At 41.3% G+C, this 22,500-nt stretch overlaps 1 protein-coding gene across 7 annotated transcripts in view; it reads right to left on the bottom strand.

Moving 5' to 3' along the window:
• Positions 1-22,500, bottom strand: part of LOC105938970 (transcription factor 4) — a 302,561-nt gene that overhangs the window by 132,335 nt on the left and 147,726 nt on the right. The window contains exon 1 of one of the 7 annotated variants that reach the window (XM_036139978.1): positions 669-911. The exons of the other annotated variants lie outside the window; for them this stretch is intronic. Coding sequence (XP_035995871.1) covers positions 669-674 — 6 coding nt within the window. The 5' untranslated portion in view covers positions 675-911. Of the gene's footprint in view, positions 1-668; positions 912-22,500 lie in introns of those variants that run through there. 7 annotated transcript variants of the gene reach the window in all.

Raw genomic sequence — 22,500 nt, forward strand, 5'->3', positions numbered from 1 at the left:
GCCTATTGATGCATAATTTACACGCAGTAAGGATTTTACTGGAAGCTCTTTGCCGCCATGTAGCAGTCAGAGGTATTCCTAATTTAGCTCATTTGGGTTCTAAATATCTACATTCATGTATTTTTGCTATTCTTAAATACACTTGACAGCAAAAACACTTTTTAATTTTTTTCTTTTTACATTTATATAAAAATAAAACAAGAGTGAAGGGTTAAAAAGTATGCAAGAATGCTCCCACAGCATCCTTAGCTATTCTTTCCAGAACAGAGTGCTTTTTAATGTACTGTTGTTTTCCTCTGCCTGCTTGTTTTTAAAAATGCACATTTACCAGCATAAATAACTATTAAAATCTTTTTTATTAGATCATTTCAGGTCTAATTGGGTCTCTGGTATCTAGAAGACCTTCATCTTCTGTTAAAGTCCAAAGGTTAGTCTCCATAATTGTCCCAAATGAGAAAATTTGGGTTATTTTGTACATTTACACTAAATTCCTGCAAATAAATCACATTGTTTCTGATCTGCAAATTAATATCAAGACCGTTACGGAGGTAAAACTTTCCATAAAAGTCGGTTAAAGCGTCAGAAAGGTTGAAGATGTTTCTACGTGAGGCCGATCCTACCTGAGTGCCCTGTAAGCGATCAGAAAGTCTGGTTTTGGTGGCATTTACCTCCATGAGAGCGACTCCATGTTGCTGAGCGTGGAGACGTTCCCATCCCGGCTCAGCCTAACTCCTTCCTCTGCGCTCACTGTGAGCGGCGGCTCTGTTTACGGCTCAGAGCGCTCCTACACACACACATTGTCCCGCTAATTAAGTTCAGTGATTTCTGCAGCAACAAGTGGCATCTGGGCTGATTCAGGGAGAAAAGAAGGGGTTTCTTTTTTTATTTAAAGTGGCACAGAAAGTTTGTTAAAGGAGGAAGGAGGTGAAAAATAAGCAGCCTCTCCCTCCTCCCTTAAATAGACTCAACTGACATGTTTTTTTTTTTTTTTTTTTCCCAGCTCCTCGTTAAGTAATTAGCGTGTGGTGTGTTTTAGGCGGAGGAGTGTGTTTAGACTCCGGGTGTGGGGGGGTTGTGTTTTTTTCTCTTTTTTTTTCGTCCTGATCTGAATTCTCATCGCCGAACCTGTTCCGTCTGCGGCTGGAAACAAAAGTTAGCCGGGCTCTGCCGGGCCGAGGAGACTTTTCTCATGCTAAACAGGGCCTAAGTAGGCCAATTACAGGGCCGGCCTCGGCACCGGAGCCTTAAAACAAAAGGGCCCTTGTCTTAAATAAAGTCAGTCACACACACTGAGAGGGAGTCAGACACAAAGGCACACAGTCACGCACTGTTTCAGCCGTCCCGGTGGGTTTCAGTGTGTGCCCGCCATCAGGGGGCTAAAAGGAGGTTCCCACTAAAACAAAAAGGGTCTCATTGATTGTGGTCGCCTTTCTTTCTTTTCTTCTCCAGAAGCTCAAGCATCACGCCAGGTCTCCACAGCAACGAGACGAGTCGCTGAAGTAGGAGGAACGCCCGTCTGCCCGTCTGCATCTCGTTACCTGTAGGCCTTCACATTTCCTCATGAGAACTTCTTCACATTTCGTCACCTCAGCGCACCTCGACAGGCTTTTTCAATTCAATTCAATAAAATTTTATTTATATAGTGCCAATTCATGAAACATGTCATCTCAAGGCGTTTTACAAAATCAAAAAAATAAGTTTCCTCTCTAAGGAAACCCAGCAGGTTGCATCAAGTCTCTCCAAGCAGCATTCACTCCTCCTGAAAGAGCGTAGAGCCACAGTGGACAGTCGTCTGCATTGTTGATGGCTTTGCAGCAATCCCTCATACTGAGCATGCATGAAGCGACAGTGGAGAGGAAAACTCCCCTTTAACAGGGAGGAGAACCTCCAGCAGAACCAGAACCAGGCTCAGTGTGAACGCTCATCTGCCTCCACCCACTGGGGCTTAGAGAAGACAGAGCAGAGACACAGAAAGCACAGAAGCTCACATTGACCCAGGAGTACTTTCTATGTTAGAGAAGACAGAGCAGAGACACAGAAAGCACAGAAGCTCACATTGACCCAGGAGTACTTTCTATGTTAGAGAAGACAGAGCAGAGACACATTAAGAGAGACAAAAAAGCACAGAAGCACACATTGATCCAGTAATCTGTTCTACATTAGATGGTAATAGCGGGTGATTTGTCTTCCCTGGATGATGTCACAGCTAACAGAACGCCAGACCAGGTGTACCTTCTATTTTTTGACGTGAAACAGCAGCGGCGTCATGCAACCTGACCCTGCCAGCTGTATTTCGCTCCGCCTAGCTCCACTCACATACATCTGGGACATCTCCATAGGAATTGCCTTTATTGAAGGCTGGGCCTTATCAAAAATCCTTGCATATGATTGGATAAGCCACCTGTCTGTCATCTTTATCGACGTGCTATTTCAACCACTCACACCGAAGCTAACCCGTGACGCTGATGAGAGTGACGCAGGAAAAAACAAAATTTTTTTAATGTGTTTGCGGCTCTAGTGGCGTTTTATTGACAGTGAGCTGACAGGAAGAGGGGGGAAGACAGGCGGCAAAGCGCCGCGGGTCGGAGTCGATCCCGGGCCGACCGCGTTGAGGACTAAAGGCCTCCTAACATGGTTCGCGCTAACCGCTAACCGCTAACCGCTAACCGCTCCGGAAAACAAAACTTGCCAAATCCGGTCGGGAGAAGGGCGAAAACATGGTTTCCACCAACAAAAGCCTTCAGAGGCGTTCTCTGATGTTCTTTTAATGAAACAATATTAGGTAGATTGGTGCAACACGGAAGAAATAGCAGCATCAATGCTAACGCTTGCTTCCTCAACGAGCCGCCATTGCTATCAAAACAGTCTCACGGTCGCGTCTCCACTACGTCACATCTATGAAACTCCAGCCCTGCGTCCTGATTGGCCAGACCATAAAATTGGTTGGAGAAATCACTTTCTATGGGAGATGTCCCAGATGGATGTGAGTGAAGCTAGGCGGAGCGACATACAGCTGGCATGAGTCAGGTTAGGAAAATTATGCATGATTTTCTAAATTTTGGCAAAAAAAAAATCTAAAAATATCACCAGTATTCAGTCCATTTTGTCCTTTGTACCCAAATAAACTGGCAAGGCCGGAGGAGGACCAAAGTTCATCTACGGTGAGGAGGATGGAAAAGGAGGTCAGAACATCAGAACAGCCACTAGATGCTCTCTACATGTCAGCGGGTTTTGCTATAAGCTACTGAGGCTCTGGCTGCAACCAACGACACCTTTAAGCGACAAATGTCCCACAAATGAACATGTTTAAAGAGCATCCCATGTCCAGCATTAAGCAGAGTGGAGAATCTGTGATGCTGTGGGCCAGTTTCTTTCAAAAGACCCTGGGAACCTCGTCAGAGTTCAAGGAATCATGAACCTTTTGAAGAACCAGGACGCCATGTTGTTGGACTTAATCAGCTTAGCAACCAGCTGGATTCTGTCTGAAAAATGAAAACTACCTGAAAAGATCAACACAGAACTGGTTTAACAGACCCAAAAAAAAAAAATCAACCTTCTTCCATCATCTCAACCCCATGGCCTAAAACCTACAGAATATATATAGAATATATATAGAAACTCAGGGTCCAGCTAAAAAAGCAGAATAAGAAACAACCACACAACACAAATACATATATGCAGTGATCAAAAACAAAGAAAACTGTAGCAGTGTCTCCACAGATGAGAGTGATAACTGTGATTATCCATGATAATCTATTGTCAGGTTAATTTATATGATATATAAATTTGACGCCAAGTATGTTACTGACAGTATGAATTCTGGAAACGTTAACTATTTATCCCCGTTAGTTCGACAGATTGTAACAGCGTTCTTACAGGCATTGGTATATTGTTTTATAACGTATTCAAAGCTGTTGAAGACCAGGACTTGATGGAATAAAAACCACAATATTGTCTGCATACATGACGATTCACTAAAAGATCTCCAATAAAACATCCAGTGTTATACGTTTTCAGTCTTTCTAAAAGGTCATCAAAATATAAATGAAAAAGAAAAGATGATAGTAAACCCCCCATACCCACAACATTACTTTAGACGTATCAATAAAACGCATGAGAACTGACGAGCTCTGTCTTGTATACATAACTTAGTGCCATGTTAAGCTTTAAATCCTTTTAAAACTTTAACTCTAAATTGCTCTAAGAGTATTTTCACTACTTTTTAACAAGAGCTGTAAGTTTGTAGTTTTCCAAATTGTCCAGTTTACCGGCTTCGCCTTTGATAACCAGAACTGGCATAAAGCCTTTGAAACAGATTTGTACAAGTAAAATGAAGGTATTAAGTAACATTTAAGGCATTCTGCTGTAATGTAATAACCCACATGCTGTGTTGTCAGCCGTTATGTGATAAAAACCTTGTATTATGTACCACCTGCAACATAACTATCACTTGGCTGTAATATTCAACATTATCCACATTATGCTCATCACCTTTGACACGGTTAAATATTATACTGTGATGCCAGAATATTTTCTGACCCTGAAACTCCATCAGTTGCACTTATTGAAATTGTTCACCTCTTTCCAGAATTCATCGACATTATTACTTAGCAGCTTCTGAGCCGTGGAACAGAAACGGTGGAATATTTACGTATCTTTCAGTTTCACGTTGTGCTACTGCAGCAAATGTTTAATCAGCATTCTCACTGATTGTTTTCCTGTTTTTCTTTATTATTATTATTCCGTCGGCGTCTAACTACTCCCGCACACTTCAACCGATTTCAACAATTTTGGTATCAAAACGTTCTACTCGTTCCCGGAATGACTGCTATATCTCATAGTTATGCTAACTTTTACTGTTTCTATTTCACTTTTCGTGCGATTTTTTGGCTGTTCCCATTGAAATCAATGCAAATTGATACAAATTCCTTCAAATTCTTCACATTCTTCAAATTCTTCCAATTGTTCTAATTCTTCAAATTTTTACATTTTTTTTCAAATTCTTCCAAATTCTTCAATTTTTTACATTTTTTCAATTTTTTTCAAATTCTTAAAAATTTTTTTAATTCTTCAACTTTTTCAAATTCCTTCACATTTTTTTCAAATTCTTAAAATTTTTCAAATTCCTTCAAATTTTTTCAAATTCTTCAAATTCCTTCAAATTTTTCAAATTCCTTCAAATTTTTTCAAATTCTTCAAATTCCTTCAAATTTTTCAAATTCTTCTATTTCTTCAATTTTTTCAAATTCTTCAAATTTTTCAAATTCTTCAAATCCCTTCAAATTCTGCAATTTTTTCAAATTCTTCCAAATTCTGCAATTTTTTAAATTTTTTCAAATTCTTCAAATTCTTCTATTTCTTCAAATCCATTCAAATTCTGCAATTTTTTTCAAATTCTTCAAATCTGATTTCAATGTTTTTCAGCTACTTTTTCTCTTCTGCAGGGATCTTCTGCATCTTGTCCTCAAATCATTCTGCAGATTAGCATTCTCACCTGCTGTTACGCAGGAGCATCTTTTTCTAGTTCATGTAGTTCTTTCACACATTTTTACAGGAATGCCAGGCTCCAGACCAAATCTGGACAGGACAACCGGGTCAGTCCTCTCTGAGACGAACCTCCGTGTCTTCATCCACTCGTCCAGTTTTGTCTCGGCGGAGTGGAAGCAGCCTCCGGGCCCGACTCCCTCAGGACGCCGCGTGCGTGTCAGCTGGAGCCAAGATGGCGTACAGGTGCGCCGCTGCCTCGCCAGCACTTCCTGGTAATTAATGGCTCCTTCCTGCCTCCCCTACTTCCTCGTGTGTCTCCTGGCTGCGACGCTGGAAATTGATGAAGAGTGAGCGTTTGGTTTTCAGTCACACGAGGACGGAGGGCGGAGGAGGAGAGGAGGCAGCCGAGGAAACGCTGCTTTTGTTGAACCCGGGCAGCCATCCATCATGGAGGAGACTTTATTTTGTTCATCTCTGCCTCTGTTCTACATGCATTTATTTTTAAGCGTCTTGTCTTCCTGTTCTGCGTCTGGGCCATGGTGATCTCTCCACTTGTGGTTCTGTGCATGCCTGTGCATCTCTCCCTCCCTCCCTTGCCGTCTCCCTCGCTCTCTGGTAATCTATCTTAGTTAATATCGTCTCTATGAGCAGCTGGGTACCCAGTCAGCTCTGTGAGGAACATCTCCAGGTTTTCGCAGAGAAGCAGACACACACACACTAGCGGGAGGATAACGACGGAGGGAAATCACTACAAGCAGATGCAGGAGGAGATTACTGCAGGAATTATCAAACCGCACGGTTCTGTGTTTTCAGGGAATTCATTTCTTTAGTTCTGCTTTAGGCTTTTTGACCCAACGGAGAGTTTGGACCCAACAGGCCAACTTCACCTTTATAGACTCACAATCACCAATAAGCAGAGTAGGAACATCCATCCATCCATCCATCCATCCATCCATCCATCCATCCATCCATCCGTTTAACCATCCATCCAACCATCCATCCGTTTAACCATCCATCCATTCATCCATCCATCCATCCATCCATCCGTTTAACCATCCATCCAACCATCCATCTGTTTAACCATCCATCCATTCGTTTAACCATCCATCCATCCATCCATCCATCCATCTGTTTAACCATCCATCTGTTTAACCATCCATCCATCCATCCATCCATCCATCCATCCATCCATCCATCCATCCATCCATCCATCCATCCATCCATCCGTTTAACCATCCATCTAACCATCCAACCATCCATCCGTTTAACCATCCATCCATCCATCCATATCTCTCTTTTTGGAGGATCCCAATCCATAATTATTGGAACCACCCAGAGGAAGCTGGAGAGAGTCGCCGTTGGATGGATGGATGGATGGATGGATGGATGGATGGTTAAATGGATGGTTGGTTGGATGGTTAAACGGATGGATGGTTGGTTGGATGGTTAAACGGATGGATGGTTGGTTGGATGGTTAAACGGATGGATGGTTGGTTGGATGGATGGATGGATGGATGGTTAAACGGATGAATGGTTGGATGGTTAGATGGATGGATGGATGGATGGTTAAACGGATGAATATTTGGATGGGTGGATGGATGGATGGATGGTTAAACGGATGTATGGTTGGATGGTTAGATGGATGGATGGTTGGTTGGATGAATGGATGGATGGTTAAACGGATGGATGGATGGATGGATGGATGGATGGTGTTATAAGAATTATTATTCTGAAGTCACTATGGCCTCACACCACTCGGACAGAGGAGGCCTGGAGACCTGATGTCTGTGTATAAGATCCACTGTTTTCTGATTGCAAGGCCAAATGCTGCAGCTGCTGAGGGATACTGATTGTTTACGATAGACTGTCTTTGTTTTGTCTCATGGGAAGGCCACGGTGCAGTATTAGGGGAAGCCCGAAAGCGAGGCAGGCAGAGACAGGGCAGACAGAGACTGCAGCGGAACCGTGGGGTGCGATTACTTTCCAACTATGTGACACTCTGCTCTGTTTCTCAATAAAAGTGCTGGAACGTAATACCACCGTCTCGTCATTTAGTAAAGATGGGAACTCAGTTACTATTGTTTAATATTCCACCCAAAACTCCCACAACAATTTGGCGTCACGAACAGGATCTCCGACCGACGAGCGAGGGAGTCCGGGGACAGGAGCTGCTTTGGCCGGCCCGGAGAGGTTATCCGGCCTCTGGTACCCCGAATGGATTTTCAAGGGATGTGGAGGAGCTCCTGGTCTCGGAGCGTCTCTGGGCGTCGGCGCGAAGATCCGAACCTTTCTTTCATGAGACGGTAAGGGGATTTTTTTGTCCAGCTCTTTTAAAAACAAACACAATTGGTCAAAAAATGCTTGCAAGCTTTTAAATTTTAAACCCCATTTTAAAGTATACCTCAAGAAATTTTAAAATTTAAAACTGTAAACCTAAAAGGTAGTAAAAGTAAAAGCCGGTAGAAATAATGAATTATATTTAATCCTTAAGGCAAATAAAACAGGGTTCGCAATACCGAACGGTGACTAAGGTTTAAACATTAAACTAAAATTCAAAATTTAATTAGAATACGTTTTCAGCTGAAATACGGACTTTCCCACAAGGGGGGAGGAGTGGCAGAGTGATTTTCACCTGGAGAACAGGTGACCGGCTGAGCAGTTTGCAGCTGGTCCATTAAAGTCCTCTTGTCTTGGGTTTGTGCAAGAGGCTGTCCACTTCTGTTGTGGATGAAAGCGGCAGGGATGCTTAAGTCCTTGACTGTTGCGAAGACGTTTGCAGCTTTGATAAGTGGGGACCCCGACCATTATACCAAAAAGGCGACCATCGGATGTGAGGCCTTTCATTTAGTTGGTCGATCGTGCTAAGGACGAGTAAAAATAATAAAAAACACAAAAAAAGGATAAAATAAATAAAAACAAACAAAAAAAAAAAGTCTGGATGCAGAAGAGTCAGTGTAATGGGGGAAAGGCAGAGGTTTTTCAGGGTCAAGCCTAGCCCCAGGGTGAGACGTTCGATTTCATGCTGAAAAACGTAGGGGCCCAGACGCATGGCATGCATAAATGATTTGAAATGATTTGATTAAACATGCAGATTTCTCACATAGGGATTATTATTATTACTATTATTTTATTTTATTGCAGTACTGCTACTAAATAATAAACATAAAATTAAGAGAAAAAAAGAAAAGCGATAAAAACAAGGAAACGGAAACGAAACTAAAAAGGCGTTGCACCGGGGAAGCGTTTACGTGGGGACCGATTAGGCACTTCCGTTGTGGATAAAACTGTTCTGAACTGCTAATAGCGACGTATAACTTTCAAAAATGGGTAAGCGTCCAAGTGTCTGCGAGACACAGAGTTGTATCCTTGCGGGACTGAAGCGTAAAACCGCGTGTGGACGAAACATCGGGGGGTCGTAACCAGCGCACGCTCTCCACCTTTTAAACTAAGCGGGAACTTAACGCGTTGAAAACATCTTTCGGCGTTGACGTTTAAAAATTATGAAAAACATAGAACTATTTAAGATGGTGAAAAAGCAGGCCTGCACGTGTTTGTCTGTCTGAATGTCATTGTTTGTATGTAACTGTACGTGTGTATGTATCTATGTATCTATGTAACTAAACGTTCGTCAGTCTGTGTGAATTAATTCTAAAAGTAATGTTCATGGTTTCAGAATGTTCATTTGTTTTGGGAGAACTGCAGCTCCGTAATTCAAATGACATTTTAAGCATGGACTATGTTAACAATAGAGGTACAGTAAAAGAGAGATTTAAATAACAAAGTTTGTTTTTTAACATTAAATATCAGGACCAAATTAAATTGATACACGGAGAGATTAACATGGCTTGAACAGAATTATTTCAGCTTTGTTAGAAATTGGAAATAAGCGTTACATAAGCTTGTTAAGTTTACTGTTTTACAAATTTAGGCTGAGATCCTATCACTTATTTTTTAGCCCTAAAGTAATTTAAAATTACTGAGATCTCATTGCTTATAATAATAATGATTCATCACAAACCAGTCCAGTTGAAAGAAGTTTAGATATACAAGATTTTTGATTTAAATAGATGAGGGAAAACTGTGCTTTGAACAAACCTGTATGGAACTAAATATGAATTGCTTTTCTAAGGGTTTTCTATTCATTTATTTTATTTATTTTTTACTTGGAATTTGAATGCAACTAATGAGAAATTTTTGAAAAGCGTCAAAATATCAGAAGGCCACGTTACACGCGTCATCAGTTACAAAATCATCTGATGTTATTAGTTATGCTGAGCTGAGGCGATCCTCAGAGGGACAGTATAACCTGAGAAGGACAATAGATATGATAAACAAATCTGACCATGATTTAAACATCTGAATGTTTATGGCGAGGCTGGGTCTGTGTTTTCTGGCCTGGGGCACGAAAACTATGTCAGAGGGAAAAAAATAAAATAAAGCCAGCTTCTGAAGGGTTAAATTTTAATTCTAATCTTGGTTTGTTTTGGGTAGCCTTCTCAATGTGCTGAATTATGGGGAAAACTCTTATCATTTATAGAGAAACACTAGAAGTTCAGAAAACTAAAAGGGAACAATCATTGCTTTAAAGTTTCACACTTGACCAATTTAGATTGAAAAGGTATATATGAATAAAATTATTACTAACAGCAAATACACATGGTCAAAGGACCAGAAGGATATCAAAAAGGTTTGTAATAAGTCAAAAACCTATGTCATATTGGAAAAGACATAATTGTGCTCCTTGAAAAACAATTTTGTTTTAATTTTGTTTGGTTCATTTCTTTCGTTTTTTTGTTTTCTTTCTTTTGGAGGTGTTTTGAACGGAGTTTCAAAGGAAAGGGGAAGAATAGAAACCATCCCAGGATCAGAAAAAAGGGAAAAACATCACGTTAAAGGGACACTAAGGGGACCAGGGTTTTAACTGCATGCTATTAACACTCTTGTTTTTCTCTGAGTTATTGCTTTCAGATTAAAGGAGTTATAATCAGATTTGGACACTAAATTATTCTTGGTTTTAACCAAGTTATGCCAGATCTTCCAGCAGGAAAGGTGGTGTCTTAAAAATGTTTGTTGCTTTCTGCTATTAACAGCTCTATCTTTCTGCTTCTTTTTCTTTGCAAAGAAACCTGGTCAATATGATAGGATTGTGCTAACATAGAGATTTAGTCTCATTTTAGACGTTCTCAGATGCGAGAGAATGCAGAAACAGTGCCGCAGTGCCATGGGGGCTGATCCTTGGGACACGGACTAAAGGTGATGTCATTGACTTCAGCCTGATCCAGTTTTGAGTTTTATTTTGTCAGAGACAAAGTTTGATTTATTTTTTATCCTTTTGTTTCTTTTATGTTTGTCATGTTAGAGGGAACACTGTAGTTAAAATGTTTGTGACTGTTTTGCTGTAATTTCTTTTCAACCTATGGAGCGTTTTCTTTGGCAAAAAATGCTGGCAGAATTCATTCTGTTTGCAGGCGTGAGGACTGGAGGATGGACTCTTGATGAGAAGGAGAATGTTGGGCTGCTGAATTTAGACATTGGACTGAAAATGGACAATGAAGGACTATGACTGAGGCATCGGACAACCTTCGACAACAAACACAGATGAGTTCTGCAGACACGACTTCATGCATTTCACTTCAGATTTTGTTGTACACAATTAAAACAAAACACACATTATGAAACACATTAAGATTATGTAAAGGTGAAAACTTTTAAAGAAGCACCTTGATGGAATCATGGAGCAACTTAATAAATTAAGTGGGTATTATATCAACAGTTAAATAAATAAATGAATGAATTAATTAGTTTTCACTATATAAGTAGAGTAATCTGAACTTTTAAATAGCATTTCATTTAATGAACATCTTAGTGTAAGCTGATTTCTGCTACTCTGGCAGGCATCAATAAAACGCAAAGAAAAGGTTACTGGCTAAAATGGATAAGGTTGCAAAAAATTAGCATAATGACACATCCTACTAACTAACATGGGTAAATTTAGGATTAAAGCATCAGGGTACAATGGTTACAATATTTATGGAGATTTAATTTCTTTCAACTAGAACACAAATATCTCAGTAGTCTTATTAACCAGTTAAACATCCTAAGGGAAAAAACACAACACTGAGTTTAGCAAACCTTTAACCTGACAGCTTTTAGATCAGGATAATTTAATGGTTATCGTCCTACATACAGAAAATAAGTAAGATTAATTTAATTAGATTAGATTATGGGAAGATTTTGGATCTGGTCAGGATGGTTGGGGGGCTGTGATGATAAAAGGGTAACAGCTTGAAGGTGATATCAATGAATGAAGGTTTTCTCTGAGGAACATTAAAGCAGCAAAGACACCCCACATTGGAACTCCTGTTTTGAACGGGACATAAGGTGAGATCCTTACAATGAGAGACGTTCCACACAGGGGGGTGTGGAGACCCCTGGGGCATGGCACCCAGGACGAGCTGCTGTGGACTTGACACAGCTGGTGGAACCAGAGGGACGACAAGGTGGTCCCACAGGTTACCTGACACCTTACACTGACTGTAAAGGGTTCTGGGTTTTCAGGGTTGCTGAAAACAGAAAGCTTCGGAGAACCTTAACCCTTCCTGACCAGGCACTAAGAATACATAGATCATAGATCAGATTGCAGAGGCCTAGACAAATAGGAACGCAGAGACGCGTTCATCCTAGAACTTCTTAATCAAAGTCCTTAATCCTCAGTTTAAGAAAATAAATAAATAAATAAATAATCACAATGTACACAATGTAAGGTTTACTTTATTTTAGGATTAATTTGGGAACTAATTCTGATTTGCTTAAGTAGCTTTAGTTGTTCTACAATGTTAGAGCGTTTTCAAAAGCTCCTGTTCTCTCTCATTGCTTTGTTTGTAGAACCTTGGCGTCCTTGAACAGTAACAGCATGGTATAAATATTTTGTCTTTTCAGTGCAGAACAGCACCTCGCTTTCTTAAAAAAAAAAAAAAAAGAGAGAGAGAGAAAGAGGGAAAAGGCTTTCACATGGAAAGGCTTTCTTTTTCTCAGTTGGGTTTTTCAAAATAAAGGGGAAATGTCATGAAACGAATATGTTGATGAAATTATGTTGCAGAGAACTTCAACTGTCAGACAACAACAGTTAAGACACACATTGAAAGCATTCTGTTGAGAATTATTATGAATTTACTGCATATACATTTGAACTTAAAGATTACTATTTTAATTAATAATTAAATTGCAGAATTCTGAGAGCTAAATAATTGTGGACAGAAATATCTTGAATGTGAAAGTGCCTGGAGGATGTTTAATAAATGACACATGAAAGGGGTTTTGATAAGAACACTAATTACACCTTGTTTCTGTTCTCTAGTGGGAACAAGGACTCGTGTCTGCAGACCATCTTCACAAAGTGTTTTATTAGAGAGAAATGCAAAATAAAATGCTCAGTGCCCATCCAGAACTGAACGCTTATTACCATCCAGCTCAATCGTCCAGCCTGCGAGGAGGAACCAAGAAGAGGACTGGGGATGAAGAAGCCAGAGAACTCTGATTCCTTATTCTTCAACGGGAGGAGTTGCCTGAAGAGACCCTAAGCGCGATTAGATTAATTTCTGCCTTGTGCCTGAATGGCCTGAAGGCTTCCTTAACTTTGCATTCTTGACGTTTAGGACTCTTCTCATATATTGTGTTGCTGTTTGTTTAACTGCTCTGTTCCACTGACTCACATGTTTGATTTTTTGTGTTATGAGATCTACACTTTAATGTTACATCATGTTGATCAATATGGTTTTATGGTAAAAAAAAAATGGAAACTGTTTGCTTCAGACACACAAGGATCTATGGTTTATGCACCTTTTGATTTGATATAGGAAGAACCAGGATCGGATTGGCTCTAAAGATCCTTTAATATTAGCTGGTAATGATAAGACTTAGATTCAATACAGGGGTTTCAGGCTCAGATTGGCCGAGAGCGTGATTTCACCTGGGGTCAAATCAGTTTTTGTCATCTTTTAGATAGGATGAATTTTTCTGATGACAAAGACCCAGCCTGCCCTCTGATGCCCCTCAGTGGTACTCCTGGATTTGTAAGGTATGAAAGTCATGGATGATTGTCCATGGGAATGGTAAATGGAGAACCAAGTAAGGGGTTTTACAGGGTGGGTGAAGAGTAGACGGATTCGACCTTGGTTACTGAACAGGGTTTAGCTTACCATAGTCTAATGTAATTTTAAAATAATGTGCGCATAGGTACCTAAAACAGGCCTTACCTAATTAGATGAATCCTAAATTGTAGACAAAAGCTAAATCTTTGATCTTGTGTGTTAAAGCTCTATGAAGCATTCATGTTGATCTGTACTAAAAGTTCCAGCACTACCCGGTTCCAACACGGGAACCCTTTGGGTCCCACTTTACGAGTTTACAGAAATGGTTCCTCTGTGCTTTGTTCACATTTTCATATGATGGGTCATCTTGTTTTGTCTTGATGCTGACGACGCCATCATCAAAAAAAAAAAAAAAAAAAGAGAGGAATGTTATAAGAATTATTATTCTGAAGTCACTATGGCCTCACACCACTCGGACAGAGGAGGCCTGGAGACCTGATGTCTGTGTATAAGATCCACTGTTTTCTGATTGCAAGGCCAAATGCTGCAGCTGCTGAGGGATACTGATTGTTTACGATAGACTGTCTTTGTTTTGTCTCATGGGAAGGCCACGGTGCAGTATTAGGGGAAGCCCGAAAGCGAGGCAGGCAGAGACAGGGCAGACAGAGACTGCAGCGGAACCGTGGGGTGCGATTACTTTCCAACTATGTGACACTCTGCTCTGTTTCTCAATAAAAGTGCTGGAACGTAATACCACCGTCTCGTCATTTAGTAAAGATGGGAACTCAGTTACTATTGTTTAATATTCCACCCAAAACTCCCACAACAATGGTTAAACAGATGGATGGTTGGATGGATGGTTAAACAGATGGACGGACGGATGGATGGATGGATATATTTAGGTCATTCCATCCGTTAGAAAACGGATGGAATGATGGATGGATGGAAGACCTCGCTACCTCTCAGGTTCAAATAATGAGATAGTTCAGGCATCAAGCCCTTGGCGGCTTCCTTTGGACAATTTTTAGGCGTTTTATGCAGCCAAGGTGCCTAAGAAGACCTAAAACTGGGAATGACTGAGAGGAGAAAGAGTGTCACCATCTTCAAAACGGAAGATCTGTCACCTCCCAGAATCGGCCTCAGATCAAGCAGGTGATAAATAGGTGTGGAGATGTGTTTGTCTTCCTAAAGAACCCAGCAAACCAACTTCTTCAGATAAGACTAAAGAAATTACATGTAAATGTCAAATAAGAAAAATCTTCAGAGGACATTGGACTCTGGTCGTCTCATCGTGCTTAAAGAAGTCCTCTAAACGAGATCCAGAGCATCTCAGACGGCCAGTGAAGGATCTAACTTCAGTTACAAGAGAGAATAAGCATAAATAGGTGTGGACTGCAGCGGAAGGAGATCTTCACATCATGAGTTCAGTTCTGGTCGATCGAAACACGAAGAAGGTTTTCTCCGTTAAAGTTGAAAAAAGCATCCCAAGCCCCGTAGAAGACGACTCACTTTACCGAGACATCTTCCTCCATCTTCCAACCGTTTCACACGCTAACAACCAATCACACACACACCGAGCAGTTCAAAGCATTTCTCCTTAATTAGCGTTCAACGCTTGGCTTGACAAATAAATAGTGATCATTTAAGAACACTTAGAGAGGAATCAGACAGCACATTACACCTCGCAATATCTGGCAGCATCCTAAATGCAATTAAAAGGATGGAAAGCATGAGGTGGGGGAATTAAAGATGAAGGGGAAAGACACAGTTTGGAGAGAGGAGGCAGGGAAGGAAAGGAGGAGGAAATATAAAGGACAGGGGGGGGGGGAAGAGAGGAAGAAAACAATTAGGCAAGTGTTTAGTGAGATGGAAAGGTAAAAATGTACAAAAGTACAAAGGAAGCTGCATGACAGGAGGAAAATGGAAAGAAAACCACAAGCAGAATGAAGAAGAAGCTAAAAAGGTGTAGTTAAAAAAAAGCAAAAGAAAAACTTACATTTAAAAGAGGAACACACAAAAAAAACCTAAGAACTTAAAACCTGATGGATGGACAGATAGAAGAGATGAACGAATGAAAAAATGCCTCCTGGGGTTTCATGTCCAGCCGATCATCGAGCCTCATGGAAGCTGCCTTGACTTTTTTAGTTTGGTTAATTTTGTCCCAGTTTCTGCCAAAGTGAGCTTGAAAACAATGAAATATATATATATTTTTAAATTAACACAGAATAAAAGCACTAAACTCTGGAAGCAACTGAATGCACTGCAAAAACAGACCTACAAATAAGTAAAATGTTCTTAAAATTTGTGTTTTTGAATAGTTAAATAAGATGATCTGCCAATGGAATGAGCATTTTGACCCCTAAAATAAGATAATTAGACATCCTGCACATGAAGTAAGATGATGGAGATGAGTTGTTCCTATTTTAAGTGCCAAAATCTTATTCTATTGGCAGAACATCTTATTTACCCGCTAAAATCAAGGACAGATACAGTCATTTTAAGAAAATATTACTTATTTTTAGTTCTGTTTTTGCAGTGTGAAAATCCGTTTTCAGTCCATTGTCTGTGCCTGCGTATCTGTGCAGGGTCTCAGGGGGCTCTACCCTGGACAGGTCACCAGTCCGTCACAGAGACACACAACCACGCACACCTAATGGCAGTTAACCCAACAGTCATGTTTTGGGACAGCGGGAGGAAGCCGGAGTACCTGGAGAGAACCCACGCATGCACAGGGAGACCCAACGTAGAAATACTCCTGGGTATTCTACATAGCTGGGTTTCTAACCCAGGACCTCCCTGCTGCAGGGCTGCAATGCTGCAACCTGACTACAACCCCCAGCTGTATGTCGCTCCGCCTAGCTTCACTCACATCCATCTGGGACATCTCCCGTAGAAAGTGATTTCTTCAACCCATTTTATGGTCTGGCCAATCAGGACGCAGGGCTGGAGTTTCATGGATGTGACGTAGTGGAGAAGCGACCATGAGATTCCAACAACAATGGCGGCTCGCATCGAGGAAGCAAGCGTTAGCATTGATGCTGCTATTTCTTCTGTGTTGTCCAATCTACCTAATATTGTTTCATTAAAAGAACATCAGAGAACGGCTCTGAAGGCTTTTGTTGGTGGAAACCATGTTTTCGCCCTTCTCCCGACCGGATTTGGCAAGTTTTGTTTTCCGGGGCGCGCCCGTGGCGTAGCGGTTAGCGATTAGCGTGAACCATGTTAGGAGGCCTTTAGTCCTCGACGCGGTCGGCCCGGGATCGACTCCGACCCGCGGCGCTTTGCCGCCTGTCTTTCCCCCTCTTCCTGTCAGCTCACTGTCAATAAAACGCCACTAGAGCCGCAAACACATAAAAAAAAAAAAAAAAAAGTTGTTTTTGCCTGCGTCGCTCTCACAGCGTCACGGGTTAGCTTCGGTGTGAGTGGTTGAAATAGCACGTCGATAAAGATGACAGACAAGTGGCTTATCCAATCATATGCAAGGATTTTTGATAAGACCCAGCCTTCAATAAAGGCAGTTCCTTTGGAGAGGTCCCAGATGGATGTGAGTGGAGCTAGGCGGAGCGACATACATCTGGCTAGAGTCAGGTTAGCATTGCTGCACCACCCTGCAGGAAAATGTGAAACTTCATTTTGTACCAAACCAAGCTGCGCTCTTATTTTTAAACAGCATCTGCAGTTCTTAACGGCGGATAACGTGATTACTGACGTTAGAGAGCAACAGGGATCGGTTATTAGAAGAAGCAGCTGCTGAGTGACCTACGAAGCCCAGACTGGAGTCCAAGAGTTTAAGCCTCATGCTAACAACACAGGTGCTTCAAATACAGGTAGCATTGGCAAAGTTCTTCCACCGCTGGTGGCGGAAACAACCTGGTGGCCTCATTTTTACGCGTCTATGACGTTTATGCAGGAGACATGACAGAAAACTCTGAGTCGTACAGCTGTGGGAAATACACCGGATGAAAGTGGACTAAGTTACCGATGTTGTGGAGGTAAGACTGGGGTCATAAAACCAGTTTAAAGCAGAAACTTTCTGGGTGAGAAGCCAAAGCGTGTGACTGTGGGAAAATCCAATTAAAACTTTTTGATCGTGCAAAATCCCTAACATGTCCTGAATGCCACTTCAGGCAGGTAAAGTCCAAACTTTGACCCGTTTAGTCGTCTGGTAACCTTTTTAAAGCATGTATTTTGTGTTTTTCTTCCACTTTAAAGGAGCTCTAAGTAATTCTGACACCTTGTGACTCAAACAACAGCTCGCCAATCACAACAATCTAACATGCCGTTTCTAAACAGTGTGTTGCTGTTGTCAATTTTTACGTCCACAGGACAGGAATATTTCTGCTGTTCTAGTTCTTGTGCATCCAGAGAACTCTCACATGATTGGCTCAGGAACCAGGAAGTAAACCCTGGAAGACGTTCTGGACCGAGCCTCTAGGTTTTAAAGGAGAAAAATGTGACTAAACATTGTTGATGGGGAGGACGGATTGTTTGTAGGGAATATTACTTCTATCTCGGTGAGAAATTAGAATAATTTAGGTTGAATTTACAGTAAATATCTTATTTATAGTGCTGGCCCGTCACATAACATCCAGATAAAAGCTTTAGAGATTGGGTTTGAAACGTGAATAAATGTGGAAAAGTTTAAAGGGTATGAATACTTTTGCAGGGCTCTGTAAATGAAATGAGTGAAGATAAGGAGAGAAGAGATAGAGCAAACAGATGCTGTCCTGTGATAAGAAATAAAGTCTCACATGGATCCGTTTGAGACGTCCAGAACCCGGATCGCCCTCCGCTCTCATTCAGAGGCGGACGAAGGACCTGAGGAGCTTCAGGCTCCTGGAGATCAGACTCCAGAGGAGGAGAAGTGATGAAGGGCCACATGGAACCGTCAGCGGACTCTTCCTCGTCGCCTGCATGGTGCAGGAGTGTGCGCTCTGTCGCTGTGAGCCGGGATTATTATGGGCTGTGTGTGTGTGTCGGCTCTGAAGTCTGGATGTGACAGCTCTGTTCTGTTCAGTCTGGTACCAGCTGTTGGAGCTCGCTGCCGGTCTCGGTGTGTGCGTAACGGCGCAGCGTTTGATGTTCGACACATCAGAGAGAGGAGAGGGTTAAAGCCCCGACAGAGGAGCCCCCCGCGCCGCCTGACAAGAACTTCTCAAACAAACCCAGCCGCCTCCCGCACCAAGCCGTCAGATCTACGGACCTTTTTTCTCTCTCGCTACCGACTGAACACGTCTGCCCGCAGGTTCCTCTCAGGGCTGAACTACTCGCCCCCTTACGGGTTTCTTCTGTGTTACACTTAAATGTCTGTTCAGTTCAATTTCACGACCCACGAAGGAATCGCTTTAAACAGAACCCGTCTGACAACACGAAGTCGGCCAAGAGAACTCAAAAACTAACGCCTCGATCCAAAGGAGTCGGAAAGAGTTACAGAACTTAAGGCTGAATACATCACTCTGAGTGGAATACATCTACATTTCAACTTCACTTTTTGAGTTGAATTATTGAGAGTAATTAACTAATTGCTCAAAATTCTTCAACTGAGATGAACAAAGCAGTTAATTCACTTATCAAGGTTATTACATTTTGTTCTACTTATGGAAAACACCATCAGACGACCAAATTTACATGGAACATTCACTGCAAAAACGGAACTAGAAATAAGTAAAATGTTCTTAAAATAAGTGTATTTATCCTTGATTTGAGCAGGTAAATAAGATGATTTGCCAATGGAATAAGATTTTTGCACTTAAAATGGGAACAATTCATCTCCATCATCTTATTTCAAGTGCAGGATGTCTAATTATCTTATTTTAGGGGTAAAAATACTCATTCTATTGGCAGATAATGTTATTTACCTGCTCAAATCAAGGATAATTACACTAACTTTAAGAACATTTTACTTATTTTTTAGATCCGTTTTTGCAGTGTTTGTATTTGTGACAACATAACTGTAGATGCTACACTGCAAAAACACAACTAGAATTAGTGCATTTGTCCTTGATTTGAGCAGGTAAATAAGATGATTTGTCAATGGAATAAGATTTCTGCACTTAGAATAGGGACAACTCATCTCCATCATCTTATTTCAAGTGCAGGATGTCTAATTATCTTATTTTAGCGGTCAAAATACTCGTTCCATTGGCAGATAATATTATTCACCTGCTCAAATGAAGGATAAATACACTAACTTTAAGAACGGCTGGACGGTTGTCACAGTCTTCTCCATGATGTTTCTTTAGCTGTAATCCGTAATCATCCGAAATAACAGACATAAACACTTGGAATACATCACTTTGAGTGGAATACATCTACATTTCAACTTCACTTTTTGAATTGAATTATTGAGAGTAATTAACTAATTGCTCAAAATTCTTCAACTGAGATGAACAAAGCAGCTAATTCACTTATCAAGGTTATTACATTTTATTCTGCTTATGGAAAACACCGTAAGACGACCACATTTAAATGGAACATTTGTATTTGTGACAACATAACTGTTAGGAAACTGGCTGCTCTAGATCTCTAGATGCTGCACTGCAAAAACAGACCTAGAAATAAGTAAAATATTCTTTAAAATGAGTGTATTTGTCCTTGGTTGAGCAGGTAAATAAGATGATTTGTCAATGGAAGGAGATTTTTGCACTTAGAATAGGAACAATTCATCTCCCTCATCTTATTTCAAGTGCAGGATGTCTAATTATCTTATTTTAGGGGTAAAATTACTCATTCCATTGGCAGATAATCTTATTTAATATCAAATGATGGATAATTACACTAACTTAAAGAACATTTTACTTATTTTTGATCAGTTTTTGCAGTGATAGATCTAAGCATTTATCACAAACACGATGAAGTCTCCTCCAGGTTCTGTTATTATTTAAACCACACAGGCATTACTAATCGAAAACAGATGAAACTGAAATAGCAAACTGAGCACCATTAAGGAGGGAAAGTAGCAACTGGTTGTGTTTATCACTGATAAACTGATCATCAGCGTAAACAACGCCACGATGGAAAGACGTCAGCAGTGACCTCAGAGAAGCAACTCTTGCTGCCATCAACCTGGGAAGACGTCTCCAGACCATCTGAAAGCTCAGAGAAATGACCAGAAACCCAGGAGCTCCACCTCAGACTCTACAGTTCTCAGTTAGCAGGTTAAAGTCTGTCTGGAAGACTGAAGATGCAGCAATGGCCTAGTCAAAGTCCAAACCTCAATCCTTCAGAACAGAGGCGGCTAAATCCGGCTCAGAAAGTAAAAAAAAAAAAAAAAAAAAATCACCCTGTTCACTTTACCAGGTGGTTTCAAACCCCAAGTTGTCCTGCAACTATGACACGTGTCCCTTGCTGCACACGCCTGAATCAAGCGGCTAAGCTAGCTCACTAGCATGCGGTCCAGCTCTGCAGAGCCAGTCGTGTTGAAGCAAAGACAAAAGCTGTGTCTCAATTCGGCGGCTGCGTCCTTCGAAGGACTCAGCCATGGGAGGATGCTCCGGAGGATCCTCAGCCGTTGGTAAATGGACCGGTCTAGCCTTTGGAGCACTTCCTGGTCGCGGCTACCCCAAGCCAGGGAAAAACAGCGCCATAAAAAAACCGACAGAATAAACGACACAAAAAAAAAATGGAAATATGGAAATTTTTATAGAATTTATTTTTTTATTTACTTGTTATTGGAGGAGGAGAGTCTGGTTAGACGGCTTCGGCGGCAGCAAAACCGGCGACGATTTTTTCTCAGGCTGGGAGAGCGCAGTGGAGAGGTAACATTTACCTGCTATTATTTTCACCCAGGGGTCTGCTAATGATCATAATATACCTGTTATTAAACAAACGCTTGTCAGCAGATTGACGAATATGTTTAAATATAACATTTTATTTATTTGTAAGACTTGATATAAGCTTATGTTTGTAACTTTAGTAATTTGAATTGAATAGTTAAATGTGTACAAACCCTGTAAATAACTGACCTAAATCACTACTTTCACTATCACTAAAAAAGCGCACAAAGCACCTCGGGAAATCTTATGGCAGGCGAGGCCACTAAGGATGGTAGCGGTGCATCCTCAGAATTCGGGGAAAAGGAGGACGCATTTGAAGGCTGCATTTTAAGCATCCCCAGAATTTTTGCCAAATGGGACAGCCTCCGCGCATCGTTGTGACGTCACCGGCCTTAAAATGCGTCCTTCGAAGGACCCAGCCTGCGAATTAAGACGCAGCTACATCTAAAGGCATACTATGCAACATTTTTCAGTTAATTAATGTGTTCCATACCGTTTTGGATGATTAAATGAGTCATTTCAGGTTGAACAAAGGTTTTCTCGGCCGCCCTGGTGGTCTGTGGGGGAAATACCGCACTTGCAATTGCAGGAGCCCTCGGCCCGCACACACAGGCTCAGAAGTCTCGTGCAAGACCGCGAGAGTCGGTCTTGCTTTATGGCGAGAACTCCATGTGTTTTTGCCCTGCCATTCACTATATGCACGCGCGAAAGCAACAACAAAGAACCGCGTGTTAACGTCAAATAAACATGCAAGCATATAGAGTTTTATTATTATTATTTTTATTTATTTATTTTTTTTTTTTGAATGTAGGCGTGGACTGAAAGCTAGGCCCCGCCTCTGTTGTGGAGCTGGAGATGCTAATGGCTGGAACCTGGATTACCCCCCCTCCTCTGGTTCCAGTCAATAACTGCGAGGTGCTGAAGCTCTGCGCCTGCAAAACAAGCCCAGACCACCACGCCTCCACCACCGTGCTCCACCGTATGAAGCCAGACGGAGGATGACGTTTGTTCTGCAGCTTCATCTTTGTTTAATAAGTAATGATGGTGTTGTGTCTGTTTCCGTACTGGAGGTTAAATATAACAGCAGCGATAATATTAATGAAGGGTTTAAAGCCTAGCCCTGTTCCTTCTTTTCCCCACGACTGCGC

Source organism: Fundulus heteroclitus, chromosome 8 (assembly GCF_011125445.2).
Source record: "Fundulus heteroclitus isolate FHET01 chromosome 8, MU-UCD_Fhet_4.1, whole genome shotgun sequence".
Classification (NCBI taxonomy): domain Eukaryota; kingdom Metazoa; phylum Chordata; class Actinopteri; order Cyprinodontiformes; family Fundulidae; genus Fundulus; species Fundulus heteroclitus.